At 45.8% G+C, this 27,223-nt stretch overlaps 2 protein-coding genes across 2 annotated transcripts in view; both read left to right on the top strand.

Moving 5' to 3' along the window:
* USP35 (ubiquitin specific peptidase 35) overlaps positions 1-27,223 on the top strand; it is a 64,153-nt gene that overhangs the window by 5,317 nt on the left and 31,613 nt on the right. Inside the window, exons 2-7 of the mRNA XM_059883232.1 lie at positions 1,311-1,993; positions 2,952-3,084; positions 4,631-4,760; positions 5,176-5,277; positions 6,874-7,032; positions 11,640-11,833. Coding sequence (XP_059739215.1) covers positions 1,321-1,993; positions 2,952-3,084; positions 4,631-4,760; positions 5,176-5,277; positions 6,874-7,032; positions 11,640-11,833 — 1,391 coding nt within the window. The 5' untranslated portion in view covers positions 1,311-1,320. The remainder of the gene's footprint in view (positions 1-1,310; positions 1,994-2,951; positions 3,085-4,630; positions 4,761-5,175; positions 5,278-6,873; positions 7,033-11,639; positions 11,834-27,223) is intronic.
* LOC782057 (phosphomannomutase 2-like) lies at positions 25,422-26,544 on the top strand. Its single transcript, XM_015461139.3, is given in 2 exon segments — positions 25,422-25,509; positions 25,679-26,544. Coding segments are annotated over 2 exon segments (741 nt in total). The 5' UTR covers positions 25,422-25,444; the 3' UTR covers positions 26,355-26,544.

The following is a 27,223-nucleotide window of genomic DNA, read 5'->3' as shown; positions in this document are numbered from 1 at the left end:
AGAGATTTGGCTCAGAGGAATAAGGAATAACTCTCAACACACACTGCATCTGCTCATTCAGCAGATCCCTACTGTGTGCCAGGCACTGTGCTAGGTACTGGGGATACTATGGTGAACAAAATCTGACTTGGTTCCTGCCCTCAGGAACTTATATATTAATATAGTGCAGGAGGATGACCCCAACCAAGAAATCATGATTAGTACTCTATAGGAGGATAGGATGCTGTGAAACTGTTAAACAGGGGTGTTTGACCCATACAAGGACGTCAGGCAGGCCCTCTGTGAGGAAGAAGTTGGAGCTGAGGTTTGTAGTGTTAGCCAACCAGGGAGGGGACAAGCAAGTGCAAGCGCCCAGTGGCAGGGAGGATACAGTGAGCCCAAAGTGAGGGGCTGATGTAGGCTGAGGCTCGGGAGGTGACAGGCCCCCACTGTGCAGGGCTGAGCACAGAGACAAGGTGCTCTGCCTTGGTGGAGGAGATTCGAATCCGTACAACCCGGCACTGTGTGATCCCAGCTACAGTGGACGAAGTGGCCAATGGAGGTGACCAATGGAGAAATCCAGTTGAGGGGTGAATTCAAGCCTGGAGGTCCAGGGAGTTCTAATTAAGGTCTGGGTGTTTTAAGTGGGCTTTAGAGGAAAAACAGGACTTTGCCTGGTTGTATGAATATGTGTTCATGGTGGAGGTCTTGGGAGATAGGATGTTTCGGGTGAAAGGCACGGTGAAGGCGAAAGGCACGGTGAACACAAAGAGGAAAAGGGTAGGTCATTTGAGAAAGAGCAAGAAGCTGACTGGGGGCAGAATAAAGTGTGCAGGGATCTCTGGAAGCCCTGTCAGCCCTCCCTTCCTGGAGGAGTGATTTGTGTGTGCGCACAGCTCATCTTCCCGCAGGACATGACTTGGTCAGGGCTCTGGACAGCAGCTTCTAGATCCAGCTCTTACCTGCCTTGCCAAGAATGGACTAGGTGGTCAGGAAGGCCCCGGGGTGGAGGTGGGAATGGGTAGGGGAGAGGCAAAGGGGCGGAGCAAACGGGAAGACTCAGATGTTGCCTTTGTGAGATGCATCAGCAATAATTACAATCCACTGGGGCTTATTTATGTGCCAGGCATTGTGCTTTTACCTCATTAGGATACCTCCCAGGGACGAACGCATCGTTGCCCCATTACACGGATGGGGACCTGGGGTCCAGAAAGGTTGAGCTGCTCGCCCCCAAGTCTCAGCACGCAGGAGACCACGTGACGGGGGGAGGAGGGGGGCGTGGAGCTCGGTCCTGTCGGGCAGATTGTGACCCTGCTCCCTGTCCCCCACAGCCTGGTCACCATGGACAAGATCCTGGAGGCCGTGGTGACATCATCATACCCGGCGAGCGTGAAGCAAGGGCTCGTGCGGCGCGTGCTGGAGGCGGCGCGGCAGCCGCTGGAGCGCGAGCAGTGCCTGGCGCTGCTGGCGCTGGGTACGCGCCTCTACGTGAGCGGCGCCGACGAGCTGCCCCGCCGCGTGGGCTGCCAGCTGCTGCACGTGGCCGGCCGCCACCACCCGGAGGTCTTCGCCGAGTTTTTCAGCGCGCGCCGCGTGCTGCGCCTCCTCCAGGGAGGCGCCGGGCCGCCGAGCGCCCGCGCGCTGGCCTGCGTGCAGCTCTGTCTGCAACTGCTGCCCGAGGGGCCCGGGGCCGACGAGGTGTTCGCGCTGCTGCGGCGCGAGGTGCTGCGCACGGTGTGCGAGCGCCCGGGCCCCGCGGTCTGCGCGCAGGTGGCGCGGCTGCTGGCACGGCACCCGCGCTGCGTCCCCGACGGCCCTCACCGCCTGCTCTTCTGCCAGCAGCTTGTGCGCTGCCTCGGCCGCTTTCGCTGCCCGGCCGAGGGCGAGGAGGGCGCCGTGGAGTTCCTGGAGCAGGCCCAGCAGGTGAGCGGGCTCCTGGCGCAGCTGTGGCGCGCGCAGCCCGCCGCCATCCTGCCCTGCCTCAAGGAGCTGTTCGCCGTTATCTCCTGCACAGGTGCGTGTGCCCTGGGGCCGCAGTGGGGCCCGTGCGTGCAGTCTTCTGCGTGGCGCGCCCGCTTGGTGGTGTGGTGTATGCACGCTAGTGCACAGGGGTGTGTGGGGGGATGTGCCTTTACTTAGCAGGCCCCTCCTGAGCTCCTGCGGGTGGAGGTGGGGGCTCAGATCCTGTGGTCCACTCCTCTAGAGGGCCAGGAGGAGTTGGGGGAGGGGGATGAGTGAGTCAACGGGAAGCGGGGATGGTCATCATGCTCTGTGGGTCAGGTGAGTTTCCAAGTGATAATTTTTGAGGCTGGCCTTGAGAGCTGGGCAGCGCCAGGCAGCAGTAGGGTGCTCAGGGCAGGCAGAGGGGTAGATCCAGAGACATGATGGAGCCTGTACCTGTCAACTGTGAATTGTAAATCTTGGCCCTGTTGACAGCTGTGGAAATTGGACTGTAGTTTAAATGGCTAAAATAAAATTTGTGCCTTCCCTGATTATAGGGTTGTTCATGGGAAAGGAAGGGAATGCACCTGGCTTGGAGGAACCAAGGCTGGGTGTGTAAGGACCTAGGTCTTTCATACAATTGGACAACAAATTTTGATGACTAATTTTTTTTTTTTTAATGTCTATTCGGTTCACCTGGAATGTCCTTCCTCCCCTCAAGTTACATTGCCCTCCTTCCTGTTCTTTCCAGCTCCACTGTTACTATCTAAGGGCCTTGCCTATACAGGCGTAGTTAGGGGTTAGTACTTTTTTCTTTGCTCAGCTCAGGGCCAGAGCAGTGCCAGTGAAGGTCTGTTGAGTGAATGAACTAAGGTGAGATAGAGGCTGGGATGCTGTAGGAGGCGAGGAGGTGGCCCCAGTGTGCTCTTTGCAGAGGGCCCCTAGTTCCTTGGCAGCATGAAGGACATGGGGTGCTAGGGGAGGGGTGGGGCCCATTTGTCCTCAAAGCTCAGCCCCGGCCCCTGTTCCAGAGGAGGAGCCACCGTCTAGCGCCCTCGCCAGTGTGGTCCAACACCTCCCGTTGGAGCTCATGGATGGTGTCGTCCGGAACCTCAGCAATGATGACAGTGTGACGGACTCCCAGATGCTGACCGCCATCAGCAGGTGGGCTGAGAGACAAGTGGTGGTCAGGTCTCTCTCTGTGTCCCAAAAGCCCCTTCCACTGGGTGGGATTGCTGGGTTAGATTTAGTGTCAGAGGGCCCAGGCCCTCATGCTTGTTCAGTCCATCCATCCTTTGAGCCCTTCCTGTGCCTGGCCCAGGGCTGGATGTGGGAGACACACAGAGAGCTTTGCTCTAGTGATGCTCTCAGGCTGTCTACCAACTCTGTGCCCCTAGACCAGTCAGCGGAATCTCTGAGCTTCAGTTGTCCCATCTGTAATAGCAGAGGTAGTATAAGAAGTTGTCAGGCTCCCATGGGGTCAATGATAGGAGATAAAAAGTACTTTATGAAGTGCTTTCTGAGTTTGGCAAGTATGGTAAACAGAGTTTGGGTACTTTTCAGCTCACAGAGCTCTTGCACATCCCCCACCTCATGTGAACATCATCACACCTGTGATCTAGCCACACCTGCCTGGCCAGTGACCTCAGAATATGACACCTACCCTCCTGCCTGCAGGCCTTTGGCTCTGCAGACTCCATCCGCCTGGCATCCCCCCTCCCCTACCATTCTTTCCATTCCTGTGTGCAGATCCACTGTCTCCTCCATTGGGCCTTCCTGGATTCCTTGTCTTTAGTGGGTGAGAGAGTGGGCTCTAGAAGTAAACTGCCTGAGTTCAAGTCTTGGCTCTTCCACTTCTTGCTTGTGTGATTCTGGGCAAGTTACTCAATCCCTCTCTGCCTCAGCATCCTCATGTGTAATTTGTAGTATAATTGGGCCCATCTTACAGGGTTGTTGTGAGGGTTGAATTAGGTAAGATGAGATGTTACATGGTGCCTAGAATAGTGCCGTGGTAGCTGTTACTACCATATTTACTACTTCTTTGTAGCAGGAGCTACCAAGCATAAAAATAATGATATTAGTGCTTTTTTTCCCAAGTACCTACTGTGTGGCAGCTTCATGGTCTGTGCATGCAGGTGTTATCTTGTGGGGGGGTCACAGGGGTTAATACATGTAAGGCAGAGCAGTGCCTGTTGCGGAATGAATAAATGTTATCGGTTAGCCATTGTTATCTCTTAATCCATACAACAACCCTGTGAGGTAGGTGTCGTCTCTATTTGACAGAGGAAGAAACTGAGGCTAAAGAGAGTAAGTGACTTGCTCCAGGTCACGAACGAAGGTTTGCTGGAGCCAGAGCTTCTGGCCTCGGGGCAGTACTTCTCCTGCCGTTGGGCCCCACAGTCCAGGCAGAGGTAGCTGAAAGCCCTGCTCTGCTACTGCAGCGCAGTGTGTGTGGGGGGAGGTTTGGGGCGTTGAGAGGGCCTGGCTTCCCTCCTGCTGGGCTGGGAGCCCCAGTCTCTGCCGGGTGCCTGTGCTTGGCTTGTTTATAGTCCCCAGGGTGTCCTGTTCATCCCCCAGATCCCAGGGCTGCCCTGTGTAGGTGTGAGTCAGTGTGGGGGGATCTCAGGTCAGTATGGCTGGTCCCTGGGCTGCCCGCTCCCAGGCATTTGGGACTCCCCGGTCCTTGTGTCGCTGTCACTCCCCTCACCAGGATGATCGACTGGGTGTCCTGGCCCCTGGGGAAGAATATTGACAAGTGGATCATTGCACTGCTGAAGGGTCTGGCCGCTGTTAAGAAGTTCAGCATCTTGATCGAGGTTTCACTCGCCAAAATTGAGAAGGTTGGTGGGCCCCTGTCCTAGCCCTGGCCTCTGGCCTTTCCCGCTAGTCTCTTGCCAGGGGCAGTGCAGGTCTGGGAGGCAGAGCACTGAGGCTCCCACCCAAGCTCACTGTGACCTGGGACAATTCACTGCTTTCCTCTGGGCCTCAGGTTTCCCCCATTCATTCCTCTGACTCTTCATTCAAGTGTGTGCATCTGTCACTTTTGGTGCATCCATCCATCAGATATCTGACCGTCTTGCTGTCCATTTCACCAGCTGTCCATCCACCCAAGTCTGTGAGCACCTCTGTGTTCTGGCTCCCTCATGGGTCTGCTGCTTTGACTCCGGTGTCTCTGGCCCCCTTTCAGGCCTGTGGCTACACTTGGCCCTGGGTGGCCCAGGTCTGTGGCACTCCTGACCAGGTTTTTTTTTCCAGGTTTTCTCCAAGCTTCTGTATCCCATTGTCCGGGGCGCCGCCTTGTCCGTCCTCAAGTACATGCTCCTGACCTTCCAGCACTCCCATGAGGCCTTCCACCTGGTAAGGACACCTGCATGTTGCCCTGAGGATGGGTGGGTGGCCCTGCATCCCCCAGTGGTCTGGCTAGAGGCCAGACGTGTTGTCTCTGTTGGGGCTTAAGGGGTTGGAGCTTGAAGGCTAAGACCTCCCAGTCCTGGATGTTAGCACTGGAAGAGACTTGAGATCCAATTTTACAGATAGAAAACTGAGGTCAGAGAATGCATGTGACGCTCCCCCTGGGCCCTGAGTACCGGCCTAGAATGAACGGCAGCAGTGTTTCTTGGGTGCCAGCTGTGTGGCAGGCACAGTGCTAAAGACATTACACATGTTCATTCATTTTACTCCCAGAGTAGCCCCAAGACAGGTTTTTGTCATTTTCTCCATTTTTCAACTGAAGAAACTGCAGATTAGGGAGATTAGATGGCATGTTGCAGGCACACTGCTGGTGAGTGGTACAGGGAAGATTCCAGCTGAGTTGGTTTCACTGAGTTGGTCTGACCCAGTGTAGGTCAGGAGTCCATCAGGAGTCCAGTCTAAACCCTGCTGTCCATCAGCACCCAGGAGGCCTGGCCTCAGCTCCGGGCCCTTTCTGCTGCCTTCTGGGCCCTCCCTTGGGAAGAGCAGCCTGCAGCCCTGCAGAAGGGGCCCGGGATTCTTGTGGCCCTTGATCAGTGCTGAAAAATGCTTCCTGACTTGTGCAGTGGGAAGAGCACCGAACCAGGGATTGGGGTTGCATGGGGTTGAGTCTCAGCTCTGCCATTGATCAGATGTGGTGACCTTGGGCCAGACACTTAGCTCTCAGAGCGTGGGTTGGGGGTAAACCCTTAGGCTGGTGGAACAGGGTTAGATGAGGTCACATTTGTCATAGCCTGTTACGTGCAAGGGACTTGATATATATATATATATATATATATATATATATATATATTTCCCCCCCGCCCTCATCCTTCTCCTGGGCTCCCCTGCTTCCAGTTTCTGTGCCCTGACTCTTCCATCCTTGGTACATTATGGTGTGGCTTCCCTGTAGGTTTGAAAGTTAACACTATAGCACAGAGGAAAAAAAAATGGGCTTTGGGTTCATACAGACCTGGCTCAGACAGCAATGGTGAAGTCCTTGCCAAATTACATAAGCTGTCTCATTTAATGTCTTCATCTGTAGGATGGGGAGAGTAATCGCCACATGTCACCGTGGGAGGAAGTGCTTTCCACGTTAAACATTTGCTGCCACTCATCTCTGTCAGGGCTGCCACAAGCTGACCACACTGTGGCCCCAGCATCACTCCTGGGTGACAGAGTAGCGCGGGTCACTCTGCCCTTCAGGCTCTTCAGGCAGATCGGTTGGCTGATACTCGATAGCTGGGGCTCAGGCCTGCCCTCAGCTGTGAGCAGGGAACTGTTTTCCCATTAAACAGATGAAGAGAGTGAGGCAGACTCTTTATTTGTGTTGTAAAGAGTCAGCTGCCTGCAGAGCTTAGAGCCCCAGGCAGGTGAGGGGCACAGTGGTCAGGTGGGCACAGCTCCCTGCTTTGAAGAAGCTCCGGGTGCTTCCAGCATTGATTTCCACCCCACAACTCAGGCGGGGAATCTGGTGCTGACTGACCCTCCTCTGCTCTCCAGCTCCTCCCTCACATCCCCCCGATGGTGGCGTCTCTGGTCAAGGAGGACTCCAACTCGGGGACCAGCTGCCTGGAGCAGTTGGCGGAGCTGGTGCACTGCATGGTGTTCCGGTTTCCCGGCTTCCCGGATCTGTATGAGCCTGTCATGGAGGCCATCAAGGTGAGCGACAGTCCCCACTGTTCCCGCACCCCACTCTGACAAAGGTGCCAGTTGGGGCTTTGCTCAAGGCCATGCTGCAGGTTGGTGGCAGCCGTCCCTCCTTTAGCCCTTGACTGCCTCCCGTCATCTCCCCCGGCGCATCCTGTGCTTCAGGCACCCTGAGCCACCTTTCATTCCCCTAGATGGCTCTTCCTGTCTTGACTGTTCTGAGCCTTTGTACGTGCCAATCACTCTAACTTAAACTCCTCTCTTGTTCTGCCTGGATAGCTCCTGCTCCTCCTCCTAAGCCTTCTTGAAGGCTCTGATGACTCTGAATGAGCCCCCACCCCAGCCCTGTCCCTTGGCTGGATCATGGCCTCTTTGAGCTTCCACAGCCCTAGTCCATCCCTCTGCCACACAGCGTCACTGTCTGTGTGTCGGTCTGCTCTTAGACTGAGCGCTCCAGGAGCAGACTTATGCCACACTCTGTGCCAGGCCCAGGCTGGGAACTGTGGACGCAGGCATGAGGCAGATCAAATCTCCTCCCTGTGAGAAGCTCACAGCCTAGTGGGGTGACTGACGTGTTTACCCATAACTCTGATCTAAGCAGCTTATGAAATACCTGTGAGGATCAGCCCAAGAGCAGTGAGGAGGCAGAAGAGGGACAGATCTCCTCCAGTCAGAGGTGGAAGCTGCAAGGAAGAAAAGGCTTCTGAACCCAGCTTCATCTGAACAGCTAGGACAATAACCAGTGTTTGTAGCTAGAGTCACACTTGGCAGTGTCTTCTAATACATCTGTCTTCTGTTGCTTACTAGAAACCTATGAGGCAGGTACTGATGTTTCAGTTTCATAGATGAGGAAAATGAGACTCTGAGAGGTATGGTATTTTATTCACAGTCGTGGAGATAGTGAGAGATGCAGCCAGGGCCCAGGGTTGCCGAGCCCTTTCCCACTGCATGATACAGAGGACAGGTTCAAGTGTGGGTGATGGATGTCCAGGTAGGTGGTGATCCTTTTAGGACCTCTGATCTGACTTCCATATCTGTAACACAGCAGATAAGTAACCTGAGAAATGTCCCATTGGAAAACACCCAGAAATGCTTGTTAAAATATAACAAACATCTTTTTAAGTATATAGCTGAGCTTGCAAGAGAGTAAGTAAGGATCCACAGGGTCCGAAAAGGAAGAGAAAATCAAATTCCAGAGTGGCGAATGAGAGGTGATACTCTTTAGCCATGAGGTGGGGAGGGAGGTTGGGTGAGATGGCCAACCTCAGCCCCCACGGGGCATGAGCTGGTGGGGACAGGAGTTGAGGTTAGAGCCTGCCGTCAGGAGGGAGTTAGTATCAAGGGGCCCCTGTAATTCGGGACCCAAAAAAGGCTTTACTATTAGCAAAATGATGTTCTAGAAAAAATACACATGGTCCCAAATAGACATCAAGGAAAGTTCTCCGGCTTGGATTGGGAAAAAAGAAATTTGTCATCACTGGACTGCTCTCATCTGATTTTAGGGGTTCAGGTTCATATCTTTTTCTGCAGTTATGGGACCTCTTAAGCTCAGATACTAACACTGAAAGTGGTCATAAACTTGTAATACCCAAGGGTTGCCTGATAAAAGCAGAGAAGAAACCACTTTCAAGCCACAAAGATAAAATTCTATTAAAGATGAGTTTATAATCCCCAAATACAAAACACACAAGGGAACAATCCACCATGAATGAGAGTAGGAAAACACAACATTTACCTGTCATTTACTTGGATTTTCTCAGTTCTTCCAGTTGAGCATGAGAGAGTTGTTTTTTTTTTTTTTAACAGTCAGAACTAACCAACAGCAGAAGCAGCTGCCTTATTAGATCATGAGCTCCTTGGCACTGGAGGTGGTTGAGCAGAGGAGACAGGACTCAAACTTGTTGGAAATGACTGTTCCTGTGAGCTTCTGATGGGCAGGGACCGTGTCGTTTTGATCTGTGTGTCTAATAAATGAGTGAATGAACAGGACTGTGGTGTGACGTATGGTATCATGGAGGTGTGAACAAAGAGGGAGCACGGCCCTGAACTGGGCACCAGGGGAAGCTCACGCTGAGGAAGACCCGGGTTTTGCACACTGGAGGCTGTGGCCTGATCCAGGGGGTCGAGGTGAGTCTGCAAATACATATGCAATTGGCTGTAGGGAGTTAATCTCTATAAGACAGGTGTAGATAGTGTGAGGGCCCCCACTTGAGAAGATTATGGAAAGTCTTCTGGAGAGGGGATATAGGAGTTAGACCTTGAGGGACAGGAACTGGGAGGAGGAGGCCAGGGGATAAGGTGTGGGAGCAAGAACGTGCATGTCCAGTTTGGTGGTCACATGTGGTGGAAGGGAGGCAAGACGAGAAGATGGGCAGAAAATAGGGCCGAGTGACTGCATGGTCCAGCAGATCTGGGCTTCTCAACGTCTCCTCCGAAGTACTTGACCTCAGAACAGGGGACTTACGCCAAGCAGCCTGACACAAGCTCAGTTTCTGTAAAATCTCATGTCATCTCAAAGATTCAAGTATATGCTTCATAATTATAAACATCTGTTTTAATAGAAACATATTTTTCTTCCTTGGATTTTAGCTAATATAGATCTAGGAAGATGTGTGATACTTGCTGTATGGCTTTGACTGCCTTTTGGTACAAGCTAGTTTGAGAGGCAAGTCTGCCAAGTATTAATAGGATTTATTGTTTATAAAATTCTTCCACATTTTATTCATCCTTTGAATTGTTTTTTAGTTGCTAAGTCATGTCAGACTCTCTGCAACCCCACTGACTGTGGCCTGCCAATCTCCTCTGTCTATGGGATTTTGCAGGCAAGGATACTGGTGTGGATTGCCATTTCCTTCTCCAGGGAGTCTTCCTGACCTCTATATACAGGCACCTTTATAAATTCTGGAAAGTTCTCTCACTTAGGGAGTTGTGTTAAGTTATGGCAGTTTCTCTGGGGGCTGTGGTCCTTGCTGAGGGAGCTACATTTTATGTAGATTTCTAGTAACAGGAGGAGCTTGAAAGTTATTTGAAAGTTTTTGTTTTATTCTCTTTATTCTCCTATGAGTACAAAGTTACCTTCTTTGGGAAAAATGACATTTGATTTTTTTTCTAGTGTGGATATTTTTGCATTTTGTGGTGTTGGGGAGCAGAGAGTGTTGGTTCTGTCTTTTTGTCCCTATTTGTTCATGTTGTGTGTGGGTGGGGTTGGATTGGCGATCGTAGGAAGAAAAAAGAAGGGACTACAAAGTTACTGAGCCCTTAGCTTCTTTTCTTTGGGTTTCTCTGGTGGCTCAGCTGGTAAAGAATCTGCCTGCCAGTGCAGCAGATGCAAGAGACGTGGGTTCGATCCCTGGGTCAGGAAAATCCCCTGGAGGAGGAAATGGCAGCCCACTCCGGTATTCTTGCCTGGAAAATTCCATGAACAGAGGGGGCTGGCTGGCTACAGTCCATGTGGTCGTAAAGAGTTGGACACGGCTAAGCACACATGTCTAGCTTCTTACCTCAGGCACCTCCTATATTTTTACTATCTGTGGGAGGTGACTGACTAATCTGATAAATTATCTGATAAATAGTCGTGGGAAATGAGTGAGCAAATGTATTAAACCACTGCCACTGCTTGAGCCCTGCCTTTTGCACTGATGAGGGCTTTCAGTGCTGAGCTAGTTTGAAGCTCAGGAACCTTAGACAAATCTAGGAACTGTGCTAAGATCTGGAAATAAGAACGGGGCTAGAGGAACTGTCATGAATATCATCACTTAACTCTAGTAAATAATATTGCATTATTATGCTAGGGTGTCTTTCTTTAGACTATGTCCTCCTTAGAGCCAGTGCTTTGGTTATACTCTCTTCAGTGCGGCTCTCCAGTGTGAAAAGGGTAATGAATGGTAAAGTGTGCCAACCCCTGCCCCTGTGACCAAGGACTCATACCTCAGACCCCCAGGATCCTCCCACCGTCCTGACTGTGGGATCAAGTTCCCAGGGCTGTGTGTGTGTGGTGTTGATTAATTTGAAAAAGCTGACTGTGCGAACTTTAACGTGAAGAAGGTATAAATAGGAGCAGGCCCCATGAAAGTATAGGGTGCTGAACTGACATACGAGTAGGAGTGTCCTCATTTGACAGATGAGCAAACTGAGGTCCAGGGAGGTTAGCTGACTGAGTCAGGCTGGCTTACTGACCACAGCCAGAGAGCTGTGAGGATAGGAGTCAGGACCAGGGTTGAGATCTCAGCACGGCTGGATTGGGCCAGGGGGCCAGTGTTGTCATTGCTTAAAGCGTGTCACATCCTGGACTCATCTTAACATATAGTAGAGTCTTCATTTACTGCCTCTTAAGAAAATCCTTTATCTGGGTCTTGGTTTTTTCATCTACATAGTGAAGATTTTACCCCTTTCTAAAGGCAGTTGTGGCATGAAAGATCATCTCGAAGGCCCACATGTCAAGATGAAAACCTAGAGTATGTTTGAAAGCAGGGGACAGTTCACACACATCTCTGTGACATTTTTTGGGTGGTATGCTTGACCCGTGTGTAGTAGGCTGTACTCCAGGGTTTCCTGGAGGAGGTGGTATTCTTAGAGCTAACCCTGGTGCTCAGTGACCCTCTGGCTTGTTCCTCACTCAGGACCTCCATGTTCCCAATGAGGACCGAATCAAGCAGCTGCTGGGGCAGGACGCCTGGACCTCGCAGAAGAGTGAGTTGGCCGGCTTTTATCCCCGGCTCATGGCCAAGTCAGACACGGGCAAGATTGGTTTAATCAACCTGGGCAACACGTGCTACGTGAACAGCATCCTTCAGGCCTTGTTCATGGCTTCCGAGTAGGTGCTGTTTTTATATGTCTTGTCTGCCTGTGCCTCTGTCTGCTGGGCTTCCCAGTGTGTGGCGGTGGGGATGGGGGTGGGGATGGGGGGCTCCTGCTCTGTATCATGGGCACAGTTCCCTGAGGTCTCTGGGTAAGTGAAGGGCAGGTGAGAGCTCCCAGAGGGCTGCAGGCCATTGTCTAGGCAATAGGTCAAGACTTGATGGGAACTTGAGATGGGGATTTGGGGGCCAGGCTGCAGCAGGAAGTGGGTCTGCTGCGTTGGTCGACACACTGACTTTCCTCCTAGGTCTGAGAGGGTGGACAGTGTCTTCCACAGTAGAACTTCCACCTTCCTTGGCATTAGTGAAACAAAATTGTTGTCGTCAGTGGGTACCTATTCAACTGATGACTTGCTTAAAGATCAATCAAGGTTTCGGCCACAGAAGCAGACATACTTTCCTCCCTATTTTCCTTTTTTTTAAAAAAATTTATGGCTGCACTGGCTCTTCGTTGCTTCTTGCCGGCTTCCCCTAGTTGGGGTGAGCGGGAGCCACTGTGGTTGTGGTGCGCAGGCTTCTTGCTGCGCTGGTTTCTCTTGCTGCGGAGCACGGGCTCCAGGTGCTCGGGTTCAGAAGTTGTGGCACATGGGCTTGGTTGTCCCGAGGCGTGTGGGTCTTCGTACCCAGACCAGGGATCGAACCCATGTCCCCTGCGTTGGCAGGCAGATTGCCAACCACTGATTTTCCTTTTGTGTGTGTGTGTTTAAAAATGTGCATAACATAAAATTTACCATATTAACCATTTTTAAGTATACAGTTCAGTGGTGTCAGATTGTATTCACAATTGTTGTGCAGCCGTCACTACCATCCATCCCTTTAACTCTTTTCCTGTTGTAAATCTGAAGCTCTATGCCTATTAAGTAATAACTCCCCATATTCCCATTCTCCCTTCCCCACAGCCTCTGGTAATCAGCATTATACTTTCTGTGATTGTTGTCTCTGCTTTAAGTACCTCATATATGGTACTTGTCTTTTTGGCTTATTTCACTTCGCGATTCATTCATATTGTAGCGTATCGCAGAATTTCTTTCCTTTAAGGGCTGGGCAATATTCCATCGTGTGTATAAACCACATTTTGGTAATGTTCATTGGTAAAATGATAGACGTATGATTGCATCTGTGTTTTACCTGTTATGAACATGGGGGCACAAGTGTCTCTTAGAGACCCTGCTTATGATTCTTTCAGATACATACCCCGAAGTGGAATTACTGCGTCATTTGGTAATTCTGTTTTTTAGACTTTTTGAGGAACCTCTGTCTTGTTCTCCGCAGTGACAGCACCAGTTTACATTCCTACAAACAGTACATAAAGGTGTAGATTTCTCTATATCTTTCCAACATGTCTGGTTTTTTGTTGTTTGTTTTTTTAATAAGTCATCCTAATAGGTGTAAGGGTTTCCCTGGAGGCTCAGTGGGAAAGAACCCTCCTACCAGTGCAGGAGATGCGAGTTTGATCCCTGGAGAAGGAAATGGCAACCCACTCCAATATTCTTGCCTGGGAAATCCCATGGACAGAGGATCCTGACAGGCTATAGGGTTGCAAAAGAGTCAGACGGGACTTAGCTAGTAAACAACAACAATAACAAATGGGTGTGAGGTGGTATGTCACTATGGTTTTTAATTTGCCATTTCTGTAATGATTAGTGAATCTTTTTATGTGCTTATTGGCCATTTGTGTCTATTCTTCAGCAAAATGTCAATTTAAATCCATTGCCTATTTTTGAGTCAGGTTGTTTTTGTTGAGGTTTAGGAGTTTTTTTGTATGTTCTGAATATTAATCCCTTATCACATACATGATTTGCAAATATTTTTTCCCAGAGCCTTCTAGGGTTGTCTTTTTACTCTGTGGATAATCTTTTTTTAAAAAAAAAAAATTTATTGGAATATAGTTGATTTACAGTATTCTGTTAGTTTTTGCTGTTTAGCAAAGTGAATCAGTTATACATAGACATATATCCACTCTTTTTTTAGATTCTATATAGGCCACTGCAGAATATTGAGTAGAGTTCCCAGTTCTATACAGTAGGTCCTTATTAGTTATCTATTTTGTATACAGTAGTGTGCCTATGTCAATCCCCATAGCCCACTTTATCTCTCCCCCCCTCCTTTTCCCCCTGGTAACTGATAACCATGACTAGTGTTTGTTTGTTTGTTTTACATCTGTGACTTTTTCTACTTTGTAAATAAGTTCATTTGTACCATTTTTAAAGATTCTCTGTGGAGTGGATAGTCTTTTTTTTTTTTTTTCAGTTGTTGAAAGAGGTTGCTTTTTAAAAAATTTACTTTTATTGAGATATAATTGACATATCACATGACATTAATTTCAAGTGTATTGTGTAATGATTCGGTATACCATTAGTTGGCCCTTGAACAGCATAGGTTTGAATTGCATGGGGCCACTTACATGTGGATTTTTTTTCTCATAAATATATTGGGAAAATTTTTGGAGATTTGTGACAATTTGAGAAAAAATTGAAGGCAAACCTTGTAGCCTAGAAGGTATGTTATGAATATATGAAAAATCTGTTGATATATCAATAACATAAAAAGTGTATGTTAACTGCTTATGTTATTGTTAAGGCTTCTAGTTGACAGTAGGCTATTAGCAGTTATGTTTTGGGGGAGTCAAAAGTTATGCATGGATTTTTGACAGCATGGGAGTTGGTGCCCCTAACCTCTGCATTGTTCAAGGGTCAACCATATGTCTATATTATGAAATGATCACCATAATAAGTCTACTTAACATCCATAACCACACATAGTTACACATTTTTTTGTTCTGATAAGAAATTTAAAGATTTATTCTCTTAGCGACTTTCATATTCGATACAGTATTACTAAATATAGGAACTATGCTGTACATTACATTACATTCTCAGGACTTTTTTTTGCAACTGAAACTTTGTTATCCTTTGACAACCTTCATCTATTTCACCCATACCCAATCCCCATCTCTGGCAACCATCGATCTGTGTTGATTCCACATATAATTGAGATGATATAGTTTGTCTTTTTCTGTCTGACTTATTTTACTTAGTGTAATGTCCTCAAGGTTTGTCTAATTGTTGTAAATGGTAAGATTCCTTATTTCTTGTGCCTGCATAGTAGTCCATTGCATATATGCATACTGCATTTTCTTTATCTGTTCATGCGTCATTGGGTACTGAAGGTTGTCTCCATGTCTTGGCTCTCATGAATAGTGCTGCTTTGAACACGGGGGTGCATGTATCTCTTTGGATTGTAATTTGTCAGGTGTGTGCCTGGGTGTGAGATTGCCGGATCATATGGTAATTCTGTTTTTAGTTTTCTGAGAAGCCTTCGTGCTGTTTTCCTTAGTGGCTGTACCAACTTACATTCCCACCAACAGTGTAGAAAGGTTTCCACTGCCTCCTCCAGCATTTGTTATTTGTAGACTTTTTAATGACTTTTCTGACCGGTGTGAGGTGAATTGTAGTTTTGACTTGCATTTCTCTGATAGTTTAGTGATGTTGAGCATCTTCTCATGCGCCTACTGGCCATCTGTATGTCTTCCTTGGAGAAATGTCTATTCAGGTCTTCTGCCAATTTTTCAATTGGGTTTTTGTTGTTGTTGTTGAATCGTATGACCTATTTGTATATTTTGGAGATTAAGCCTTCTTTCTTGTCTTTTAATATAAGCATTTTTAGTTATAAATTTCCTCCTTAGGAGCACCACTTTTGCTGTGTCACATAAGCTTTGGTATGTTGTGTTTTTGTTTTTGTTCATATCTAAGTATTGGGATCGGGGGCAGGAGGAGAAGGGGATGACAGAGGATGAGATGGCTGGATGGCATCACCAACTCAATGCACGTGAGTTTGGATGAACTCCGGGAGTTGGGGATGGACAGGGAGGCCTGGCATGCTGCGATTCATGGGGTCGCAAAGAGTCGGACACGACTGAGCGACTGAACTGAACTGAACTGAAGTATTTTCTAACTTCCCCTTGTGATTTCTTCTTTGATCCATTGGTTGTTTACAAGTGTGTTGTTTAGTTTCAACAATTTTGTGAATTTTCCAGTTTTCTCTCTTACTGAATTCTAAGTTTATCTTGTGGTAGTCAGAGAAGATACTTTGTATGAGATCTATCTTTTAGATCTATTGAGACTTAATTTGTAGCTTAACTTACAGCCTCTTCTGGACAAAGGTCCCTGTGCACTTGAGAAAAATGCGTATGTTGTTGTTGTTGGGTGGAATGTTTCTTTAATATGTGTTAAGTTTCCCAGTTTCTCTGTTTATCTTCTGTCTGGTTGTTCTGTTTGTTATTGTGAGTGGGGTCATGAGGTCCCCAACTGTTAATGTAGAATTGTCTATTTCTCTTTTCAATTTTGTTAACTTTTGCATGGTTGCTTGTAATTAGGGGTGTAAATGTTTGTAATTGTTATGTCTTTTTGCTGTATTGAGCCTTTTATTAATATATAACGTCCCTTTTGTCTCTTACTACCTTTCTTGACTTAAAGTCTGTTTTGTTTTACATTAGTACAGCCACTTCTGTTCTCTTTTGGTTATTATTTGTGTGGCATTTAGTTTCCCATCCTTTCACTTTCAACTTCCTTGTGTCTTCGTATCTCAAATGAGTCTCTTATAGACAGTATTAAAATTGGATGTATTTTTATCCATTCTGCCACTGCCAGTCTCTTCTGGTGACAGAGTTTAATACATTTGCTTTTATTAAAAGCTTTTATAGAGTTTTTAAAATTTATTTTTTGATTGGAGGATAACTGCTTTACAATGTTGTGTTTCTGCTGTACAACAGTGTGAGCCTCTCTCTTGAGCCTCCGTCCCATGTCCCTGCCTTCCAGGCCATCACAGAGCACAGAGCTGAGCTCCGTGTGCTGCACAGCAGCTTTCCACTATCTGTGTTACACATGGTGGTGTATCTGTCTCAATGCTACTCTCTTAATGCATCCCATCCTGTCCTTCCCCCACTGTGTCCACACGCTCATTCTCTACGTCTGTGTCTCTTTTCCTGCCCTGCAAACAGGTTCATCAGTACCATTTTTCTAGAAGGGAACTGACTTCTGCCATTGGGCTGTTTATTTCCCATAAACCCTCTAGCTTTTTTATCCTGCATTTCTTGCATTCCTGTTTTCTTTTGTGTTGAGTTGATTTTTTTTTTTTGGTTCAGTCCCCAGTTTGGGAAGATCCCTTGGAGAAGAGAATGGCAACCCACTCCAGTATTCTTATCTGGAGAATCCCATGGACAGAGGCGCTTGGGGGGCTACAGTCCATGGGGTCTTAAAGAGTTGGACACAACTGAGCGACTAACACTGCTGCTACTTTAATAACATACAAAAACTCTGCTCCTTCACAGCTCTATCCCACCTCACCTTGGTTGTTGATATCACAGAATTACATCTTTATAATCATGTGCCCTAAAACATAAGCAAGTAATTCTTTTAGATGCATTAGTCCCCTGAATTATGTGGAAGAGTTTTGAATTTCAAATCAAAGTTATAGTAATACTAGCTATTGCATCAATAATTGTCTTTTTTCTTTACATATAATCATTCACGTATTTACCTTTGTTGAGATCTGTATTTTTCTATGTGACTTTTAAAAATTTATTTATTTTTAGTTGAGTGATGATTACTTTATAATATTGGTTTGATTTCTGTCATACATCAACATGAATTAACCACAGGTGTACATATGTCCCCTCCCTCTTGAATCTCCCTCCCACCTCCCGCCCATTCCTACCCCTCTAGGTTATTATAGAGCCCCAGTTTGAGTGCCCTGAGTCATACAGCAAGTTCCCATTGGCTGTCTGGGTACATATGTTAGTGTATATGCTTCCATGCTACTCTCTCCTTTCATCTCACCCTCTCCCTCCTTTCCCTCATCCTTGTCATGGCATCCGGTCCCATCACTTCATGGGAAATAGATGGGGAAACAGTGTCAGACTTTATTTTTTTGGGCTCCAAAATCACTGCAGATGGTAACTGCAGCCATGAAATTAAAAGACGCTTACTCCTTGGAAGGAAAGTTATGACCAACCTAGATCGCATATTCAAAAGCAGAGATATTACTTTGCCAAAAGGTCGGTCTAGTCAAAGCTATGGTTTTTCCAGTGGTCATGTATGGATGTGAGAGTTGGACTGTGAAGAAAGCTGAGCGCCGAAGAATTGATGCTTTTGAACTGTGGTGTTGGAGAAAACTCTTGAGAGTCCCTTGGACTGCAAGGAGATCTAACCAGTCCATTCTGAAGGAGATCAGCCCTGGGATTTCTTTGGAAGGAATGATGCTAAAGCTGAAACTCCAGTACTTTGGCCACCTCATGCGAAGAGCTGACTCATTGGAAAAGACTCTGATGCTGGGAGGGATTGGGGGCAGGAGGAGAAGGGGACGCCAGAGGATGAGATGGCTGGATGGCATCACTGACTCGATGGACGTGAGTCTGAGTGAACTCCGGGAGTTGGTGATGGACAGGGAGGCCTGGCGTGCTGCGATTCATGGGGTCACAAAGAGTCGGACACGACTGAGTGACTGGACTGAACTGAACTGTCCATAAATCTGTTCTCTATATCTGTGTTTTCACTGCTGTTCTGCGAATAAGTTCATCAGTACCATCTTTCTAGATTCTATATATATTTGTTAATGTATGATATTTATTTTTTCTCTTTCTGACTTACTTCATTCTGTATAATAGGCTCTAGGTCCATCCACCTCTTTAGAATTAACTCAGATGTGTTCTGTTTTATGGCTGAGTAGCATTCCATTGTATATATGTACCCCAGCTTCTTTATCCATTCATCTGTCGATGGACATCTAGATTGCTTCCATGTCCTAGCTATTGTAAATAGTGCTGCAATGAACATTGGGGAATATGTGTTTTTCAGTTTTGGTTTCTTCAGGGTATATGCCTAGAAGTGGTATTGCTGTGTCCTATGGTGGTTTTATACCTAGATTTTTAAGGAATCTCCCTACTGTCTTCCATAGTGGCTATATCCATTTAAATTCCCACCAGCAGTGCAATAGGGCTCCTTTTTCTCCTCCACACCCTCTCCAGCACTTATTGTTTGTGGATTTCTTGATAATGGCCATTCTGACTGGTGTATCTCATTGTAGTTTTGATTTGCATTTCTTTAATAATGAGTGATGTTGAGCATCTCTTCATCTGTTTATTAGACATCCATATGTCTTTGGAGAAATGTCTATTTAAGTCTTTTGCCCACTTTTTGATTGGGTTGTTTGTTTTTGTGGTATTGAATTGTATGAGCTCCTTGTATATTTTGGAAATTAATCCTTTGTCACTTGCTTCATTTGCTATTATTTTCTCCCATTCTGAGGGTTGTCTTTTCACCTTATTTATAGTTACATTTGGTGTGCAAAAACTTTTAAGTTTAATTAGGTCCCACTTATTTATTTTTGTTTTTATTTCCATTTTTCTAGGAGGCGGGTCTTAAAGGATCTTGCTACGATTTATATTATACAGTGTTCCGCCTGTGTTTTCTTCTAAGAATTTTATAGATTCTGGTCTTACATTTAGGTCTTTAATCCATATCAAGTTTATCTTTGTTTGGTGTTAGAAGTGTTCTAATTTCATTCTTTTACACATAGTTCTCTAATTCTTCCAGCACCATTTATTGAAGAGCTCTTTTTCCCATTGTATATTCTTGCCTCCTTTGTTAAAGATAAGGTGTCCATAGGTGCATGGATTTATTGCTGGGCTTTCTGTTTTGTTCCACTGGTGTATACTTCTGTTTTTGTATCAGTACCATACTGTCTTGATGACTGTAGCTTTGCAGTATAGTCTAAAATCAGGTAAGTTGATTCCTCCCAGCTCCATTCTTTTTCCTCAAGATTTCTTTGGCTCTTTGGGGTCTTTTGTGTCTCCATATGAATTGTGAAACTTTTTGTTCTAGCTCTGTGAAAAATGCCTTTGGTCGTTTGATAGGGATTGCATTGAATCTGTAGATTGCTTTTGGTAGTACAGTCATTTTCACAATATTGATTCTTCCCAGCCAGAAACATGGAATATATCCCTCCATCTGTTTATGTCATCTTTGATTTCTTTCATCAGTGTCTTAAAGTTTTCTGCATACAGCTCTTTTGTTTCCTTAGGTAGGTTTATTTCTAGGTATTTCATTCTTTTTGTTGCAGTGGTAAATTGCACTGATTCCTTAATTTCTCTTTCTGATTTTTCATTGTTAGTATACGGGAATGCAAGTGATTTCTGTGTATTGATTTTGTATCCTGTGACTTTACTAAATTCACTGATTAGTTCTAGTAGTTTTCTGATAGTATCTTTATGGTTTTCTATGTACAGTATCATGTCATCTGCAAACAGTGAGAGTTTTACTTCTTCCTTTCCAGTCTGGATTCCTTTTATTTCTTTCTCTTCTCTGATTATTGTAGCTAGGACTTCCAAAACTATGTTGAATAATAGTGGTGAGAGGGTACCCTTGTCTTGTTTCTGATCTTAGAGGGAATGCTTTCAGTTTTTCACCTTTGAGAATGTTTGCTGTGGGTTTGTTGTATATGGCCTTTATTATGTTAAGGTAGGTTCCTTCTATGCCCATTTTTTGAAGAGTTTTTTTAAATCATAAATGGGTGATGAATTTTATTGAAAGCTTTTTCTTCATCTATTGGGATAGTCATATAGTTTTATCTTTCAGTTTGTTAATATGGTGTATCAGATTGATTGATTCGTGTGTATTGAAGAATCCTTGCATCCCAACTTGATCATGGTGTATGAGCTTTTTAATGTGTTGTTGAATTGTTTGCTAGAATTATTATTGCAGTTTTTGCATCTATGTTCATTAGTGATATTGGCCTGTAATTTTTTTTTTTTGTAATATCTTTGTCTGGTTTTGGTATCAGGGTGATTGTGGCCTCATAGAATGAGTTTGAAAGTGTTCCTTCCTCTGCAATTTTTTGGAAGAGTTTCAGAAGGATAATAGACATTAACTCTTCTCTAAATGTTTCATAGAATTCACCTGTGAAGCCATCTAGCACTAGGGTTTTGTTTTTTGGAAGATTTTTGATCACAGTTTTAATTTCAGTGCTTGTAATTGGCTTGTTCATAATTTCTGTTTCTTCTTGGTTCAGTCTTGGAAGGTTGAACTTTTCAAAGAATCTGTCCATTTCCTTTAGGTTGTCCATTTTATTAGCATACACCTGTTCATAATAGTCTCTTATGATCTTTTGTATTTCTGCATTGTTGTAACCTCTCCTTTTTCATTCCTAATTTTGTTGATTTGATTTTTCTCCCTTTTTTTTTCTTGATGAATCTGGCTAATGGTTTGTCAATTTTATCTTCTCAAAGAACCAGCTTTTAGTTTTATTAACCTTTTCTATTGTTTCCTTATTTTTCAGTTATTTCTGCTCTGATCTTCATGATTTATTTCCTTCTAACTTTGCAGGTTTTTTGTTCTTCCTTTTCCAGCTGCTTTAGGTGTAGAGTTAGGTTGTCCATTCAGTGTTTTTCTTGTTTGTTGAAGTAGAATTGTATTGCTATAAGCTTCTCTCTTAGAAGAACTGCTTTTGCTGCATCCAATAGATTTTGTGTTGTTGTGTTTTCATTGTCATTTGTTTCTAGGAATCTTTTGATTTCCCTTCTTATTTCTTCAGTAACCTCTTTGTTACTTATACATTTATTATTTACTCTCTATGTGTTTGTGTTTTTTTGCAGTTTTTTCCCCTGTAATTGATATCTAGTCTCATACCCTTGTGGTCAGAGAAGATGCTTGATACAATTTTAACTTTCTTAATTTTACTGAGGCTTGATTTGTGACCCAAGATTTTCTGTGTTACTTTGAGGTTCTGACTTGTGTGTTTTCTTTTCACCTTGTAAGACTCCTTTGAGCCTTTCTGTATGACAGGTCTGCTGCTGCTGCTGCTGCTAAGTCACTTCAGTCGTGTCCGACTCTGTGTGACCCCAGAGGTGGAAGCCCACCAGATTGCCCGTCCCTGGGATTCTCCAGGCAAGAACACTGGAGTGGGTTGCCATTTCCTTCTCCAATGCATGAAAGTGAAAAGTGAAAGGGAAGTCACTCAGTCATGCCTGAGTCTTCACGACCATGAATTCCTTCAGCTTTTGTTTATCTGGAAATGTCTTGATTTTTCCTCACTTTTGAAGAACAATTTTGCCAGATTTAGGATTTTTGGTTGACAGTTTTTTTTGTCCTTTGAGCATTTTGAATATATCTGTCCACCTTCTTATGGCCTCCAAAGTTTCTGATCAGAAAATCTACTGATAATCTTATGAAGGATCCTGGTATGTGATGATTTGCTTCTCAGTTGCTGCCTTCAAGATTTTGCTGTTTGTCTTTTGAAAGTTTGATTATAATCAGTCTCACTGTGGGTCTCTTTGAATTCTTCCAATGGATTCTGTTGAACTTGGATGTTTACATTTTTGTCTTCATCAAATTTGAGGAGTTTTCAATCATTATTTGTTTCAGATGTTCTTTCTGCCCTTTTTTCATTCTCTCCTCCTCCTTCTGGGCCTCCCACAGTATATTGGTCCTTCTGATGGTGTCCCATGGACCTCTTAGGTTCTGTTCACTCTTCTTCAGTCTTTTTTCTTTCTGTTCCTCAGCCTTGATAAAATTCCATTGTCCTGTGTTGAAGGTCACTGAGTTGTTGTTCTGCCTGCTTAAACCTGAAAATTTACCTCTATTAAGTTTTAAAGTTCATTTATTGTACTTTTCTGCTCTAGAATTTCTTTTTTTGTTTCTCTTTTAGTTTTTCTCTTTATTGATATTTCGATTTTGCCCACAAATCATTTTCTTGACTTTCTCCATTCTTCTTTTAGTTATCACCTTGAAGACCATTGCTTTAAAGCCTTTGTCTCATACATCTGCTGTTAAGTCTTTTTCAGGGACAGATTTTGTTGAATTTTTTTTTTTTTTTCCCCCTCTGAGTGGGCTGTACTTTTCTGTTTCTTTGTATGCCTTATGATTGTGGAGCTTTGGACATTTGTTAATATGGGAACTCTGGAAATCAGATTCTCCTTCTTCCCCTGGGTTTTGTTTTCTTTTGTTTGTTTCATTTTTGGTTGCACTAGGTCTTCATTGCAGCATGCGGGCACAGCAGTTGGGCTGTGTAGGCTTAGTTGCCCCATAGCATGTGGGATCTTACTCCCCCAACCAGGGATTGAACTCGAGTTCTCTGCACTAGAAGACACATTCTTAACCATGGGACCACCAGGGAAGTCCCTGCTTTTGTTTTTTATTGTTATAGTCTGTCTCTGTGCTGCAGGGCAGCCTGAAGTATAAATTTAATGTCTTCTTATGTCTTTTCTGAGGCTTTCAGATGGGCATGTGCAGTCATTTTCTAGTTTTTCCCACATGTGCAGTTGTCTTTTAATGCCCTCGTCACTAACGTTTAGCTCCTCAAAAGGGAAAAACGAAAAATGAAGCGGTGAAGTAGGAAAGTGGGAGTGGGGAGAGTGCTGGCCTTCTAAGTCTCCTGGAAGTCATAATTTAGCTTGAGGTGGAAGGATTTGTAACAGTGGTGGAACCTGTAACAGTGATGGCTGCCCATGTCTCTGTCTGCATCTGTGTGATCAGGAGCAGCAGCTAGAGCAGGAGTCCTTAATACTGGGGGATGGAGTCCTTTTTACCCACCGCAGCTCCTGCAAGATGTGTGAAAAACACTCCAGGAGCATGTGCACAGCCGTACTCCTTCTGTGCAGAGAACTGAAACTGACTCCAGCTCACCCTGGAAGCTTTCGCCTGGAAGTTGCAAGCCTTTAACACACTTCAGAGTTCCCCAAATAGTTACATTAGACAGATTCTGCCAGTACAGTTATTGTCGAGGTGGGGAGACAGTTTCCTAATACATCCTACTCTGCCATCTTCCCAGAATCCTCTTTCTTCTTTAGAGTAGGTTTGGTTCCTCAGATGATAAAGAATCTGCCCACAATGCAGGAGACGCAGGTTTGATCCCTGGGTCAGGAAGATCCCCTGGAAAATGGTATGGCTACCCACTCCAGTATTCTTGCCTGGAGAATTCTGTGGACAGAGGAGCCTGGCAGGCTACAGTCCATGGGGTTGCAAAGAGTCAGACATGACTTAGGTTTACAGAAAATTGACTCTTAGGTTTACAGAAAATTGAGAGGAAGATTGATTTTCCATGCCCTGTGTTCTCACAGTTGCATTGCCTCCTCTGTTATCAACATCACTAACCAGACTGGTACTTTTTCTTTTCCCGTTGAGGAGAAACCTGCACAAAGACAAACTGTAATCACCCAGAGTCCATAATTAACATTATGTTCACTCTGTATTGTACATTCAGTAGGTTTGGAAAAATGTATAATGACACCTATCATTATGGTATCATATAGCGTGTTTTTAAAATTTATATTGGAGTGTAGTTGATTTACAGTGTTGTGTTAGTTTCAGGTGTACATCAGAGTGATTTAGTTACAAATATATATCCATTCCAGAGAAGGCAATGGCACCCCATTCCAGTACTCTTGCCCAGAAAATCCCATGGACGGAGGAGTCTGGTGGGCTGCGGTCCATGGGATCTCTAAGAGTTGGACATGACTGAGCAACCTCACTTTCACTTTTCACTTTCATGCATTGGAGAAGGAGATGGCAACCCACTCCAGTGTTCTTGCCTGGAGAATCCCAGGGACAGGGGAGCCTGGTGGGCTGCTGTCTATGGAGTCGCACAGAGTCGGACATGACTGAAGTGACTTAGCGCAGCAGCAGCATATATCCATTCTTGTTAAGATTTTTTTTTTCATATAGGTTATTATAGAATATTGTTGAGTTCCTTGTGTGATACAAGAGGACCTTGGTGGTTATCTGTTTTATGTATAGTGGTAGTATATACTAGTCTCCAATTCCTAATTTATCCCCCCACCTTTCCCCTTTGGTAAACATAAATTTGTTTTTTATGTCTGTGAGTCTATTTCTGTTGTGTAAATAAATTCGTTCGTGTCATCTTTTTTTAGATTTGACATAGAAGTGCTGTCATAGGATATTTGTCTATCTCATGTACTTTACTAAGTATAATAACCTCTGGGTCCATCCATATTGCTGAAAATGGCATTATTCCATCATTTTTTATGGCTGAATAATATTCCATTGAGTATATTTACCATTCTTTATCCATTCATCTGTTTATGGACGTTTAGATTGCTTCCATGGCTTTTTTTTTTTAAATTAATTAATTTATTTTAATCGGAGGGTAATTACTTTACAGTATTGTAGTGGTTTTTGCCATCCATTGACATGAATCAGCCATGGGTGTACATGTGTCCCCCATCCTGAACCCACGTCCCACCTCCCTCCCCACCCCATCCCTCAGGGTCATCCCAGTACACCAGCTTTCAGTGCCCTGATTCATGCATCGAACGTGGACTGCTGATCTGTTTCACATACAGTAATATACATGTTTCAGTGCTATTCTCTCAGATCATCCCACCCTCGCGCCTTCTCCCACAGAGTCCAAAAGTCTGTTCTTTATATCTGTGTTTCTTTTGCTGTCTTGCATAGAGGGTCATTGTTACCATCTTTCTAAATTCCGTATGTAGGGAAGTTCCAGGCAGAGGTCCAAGTGCCAGTGAGTCCTGTTAGGTGCGCGTGGAAACTAGGGTCATGGCTGCGCCCGGTCCAGTGCTCTGCCTTTTCGACGTGGACGGGACCCTGATGGCCCCGCGGCAGATTTTGTTGCCATGGGCACAGATTTTGTGATGACGCTTATTCTGACCTCCCCCTTGCATGAATCAGTCACTGAACAGCAGCCATTCAAACTTGGGACTGGTTCCAAGTGGGCTCACTGTCTTCAAGTTCTGTCTCTACCCTGCTTGGTTCAGGCCGGATGGTAGCAGTGAAAATTACCAAAGACATGGATTGCTTTCTGCAAAAACTGAGGCAGAAGATCAAAATTGGTGTCGTCGGCGGGTCGGACTTTGAGAAAGTACAGGAGCAGCTGGGAGATGACGTTATTAAAAAATATGATTACGTGTTTCCAGAAAATGGCTTGGTAGCATACAGAGATGGGAAACTCTTGTGTAAACAGAATATTCAAGGTCACCTGGGTGAAGCCCTAATCCAGGATTTAATCAACTACTGTCTGAGCTACATCGCGAAAATCAAGCTCCCGAAGAAGAGGGGCACTTTCATAGAGTTCCGTAACGGGATGCTGAACGTGTCGCCGATCTGAAGAAGCTGCAGCCAGGAAGAACGCATTGAGTTCTACGAGCTCGATCGGAAAGAAAACATAAGACAAAAGTTCGTGGAGGATCTGCGAAAAGAGTTTGCTGGGAAAGGCCTCACGTTTTCCATAAGAGGCCAGATCAGCTTCGATGTCTTCCCCGATGGCTGGGACAAGAGGTACTGCCTGGGACACGTGGAAAAGGACGGCTATAAGACCATCTATTTCTTCGGCGACAAAACCATGCCAGGCGGGAATGACCACGAGATCTTCACAGACCCCAGGACAGTGGGCTACACGGTGGCGGCGCCGGAGGACACGCGCAGGATCTGCGAGGAGCTCTTCTGCTGACTGGCCTGCACCCCATGGGAGGGGTTGCTCCCTGTGGGAGGGCTCCCCCCAGCCCACCCTGCAGTCCTCGCTACCATCCCCGCTCGGCAGGGGAATCGCCCTCCGTTTTCAGGGCCAGAGAAAAAGGCTTGTCAAGAACGGTTCCCAGGACTGCTTCCAGCAGAGAGTTACATCCCCACCCGAGTCTCCGACCACCCCCATTCTACCTGATACGTGCAGTCACAGTGCCCCCAGGGGTTTTGTTTTTAAACTTCCCCATCATTCCAGAACAGTCCAGAGAGAATGAAATGAGTGAGCCTGGACCCTCCCTCTTCATGGGTCTCGTGGAAAATATAACAGATGTTCATGTTGGGACCCCCTGCATCAGCACTGGAAGGGGGCTCTCTTGATGAGAAAGGACAGGACGTTTATGATGAGGCCGACCCCAGCACAGACAGTTAAGACATTTCCAGAAATGAAGCCCATGAATGTCTGCGCTGGCCCAGTGACCACTGACCCCTGGGACTTTGCACGTCACTCGCTGAGGACTCGGGGTAGCTCCATATCCACTACACATTGAAGAGCCCGCTGGTTCCGGAGACATGGACGGTGGAACCAGCAGCCCCGCCGAGAACTGGCCCGCAGGCCGCCTGAGATGCTGCTCTGAGCCCCAGCCCCGCGAGTGCCAAGGCCTTCACACTTCACTCCTCAGGGAGAAGGGCCTGAGCTGCTAACAGATCTGGAGCCCGGTCTTTGAATAATAAGCCCGCCCCCTCCCTCACTCCCTCACCCAGACTTTGACCCCAGGGCTGGAGCAGCTCTGTCAGGCCTCTAACCCTGTCTCCCCTCTCTCCTGCCTCCTGCAAGTTCCTGTGTGGCTGGAAGGACAG

The sequence above is a fragment of the Bos taurus genome, chromosome 29 (genome assembly GCF_002263795.3).
Source record: "Bos taurus isolate L1 Dominette 01449 registration number 42190680 breed Hereford chromosome 29, ARS-UCD2.0, whole genome shotgun sequence".
Classification (NCBI taxonomy): domain Eukaryota; kingdom Metazoa; phylum Chordata; class Mammalia; order Artiodactyla; family Bovidae; genus Bos; species Bos taurus.
This window is presented reverse-complemented; position numbering and strand designations above follow the sequence as displayed.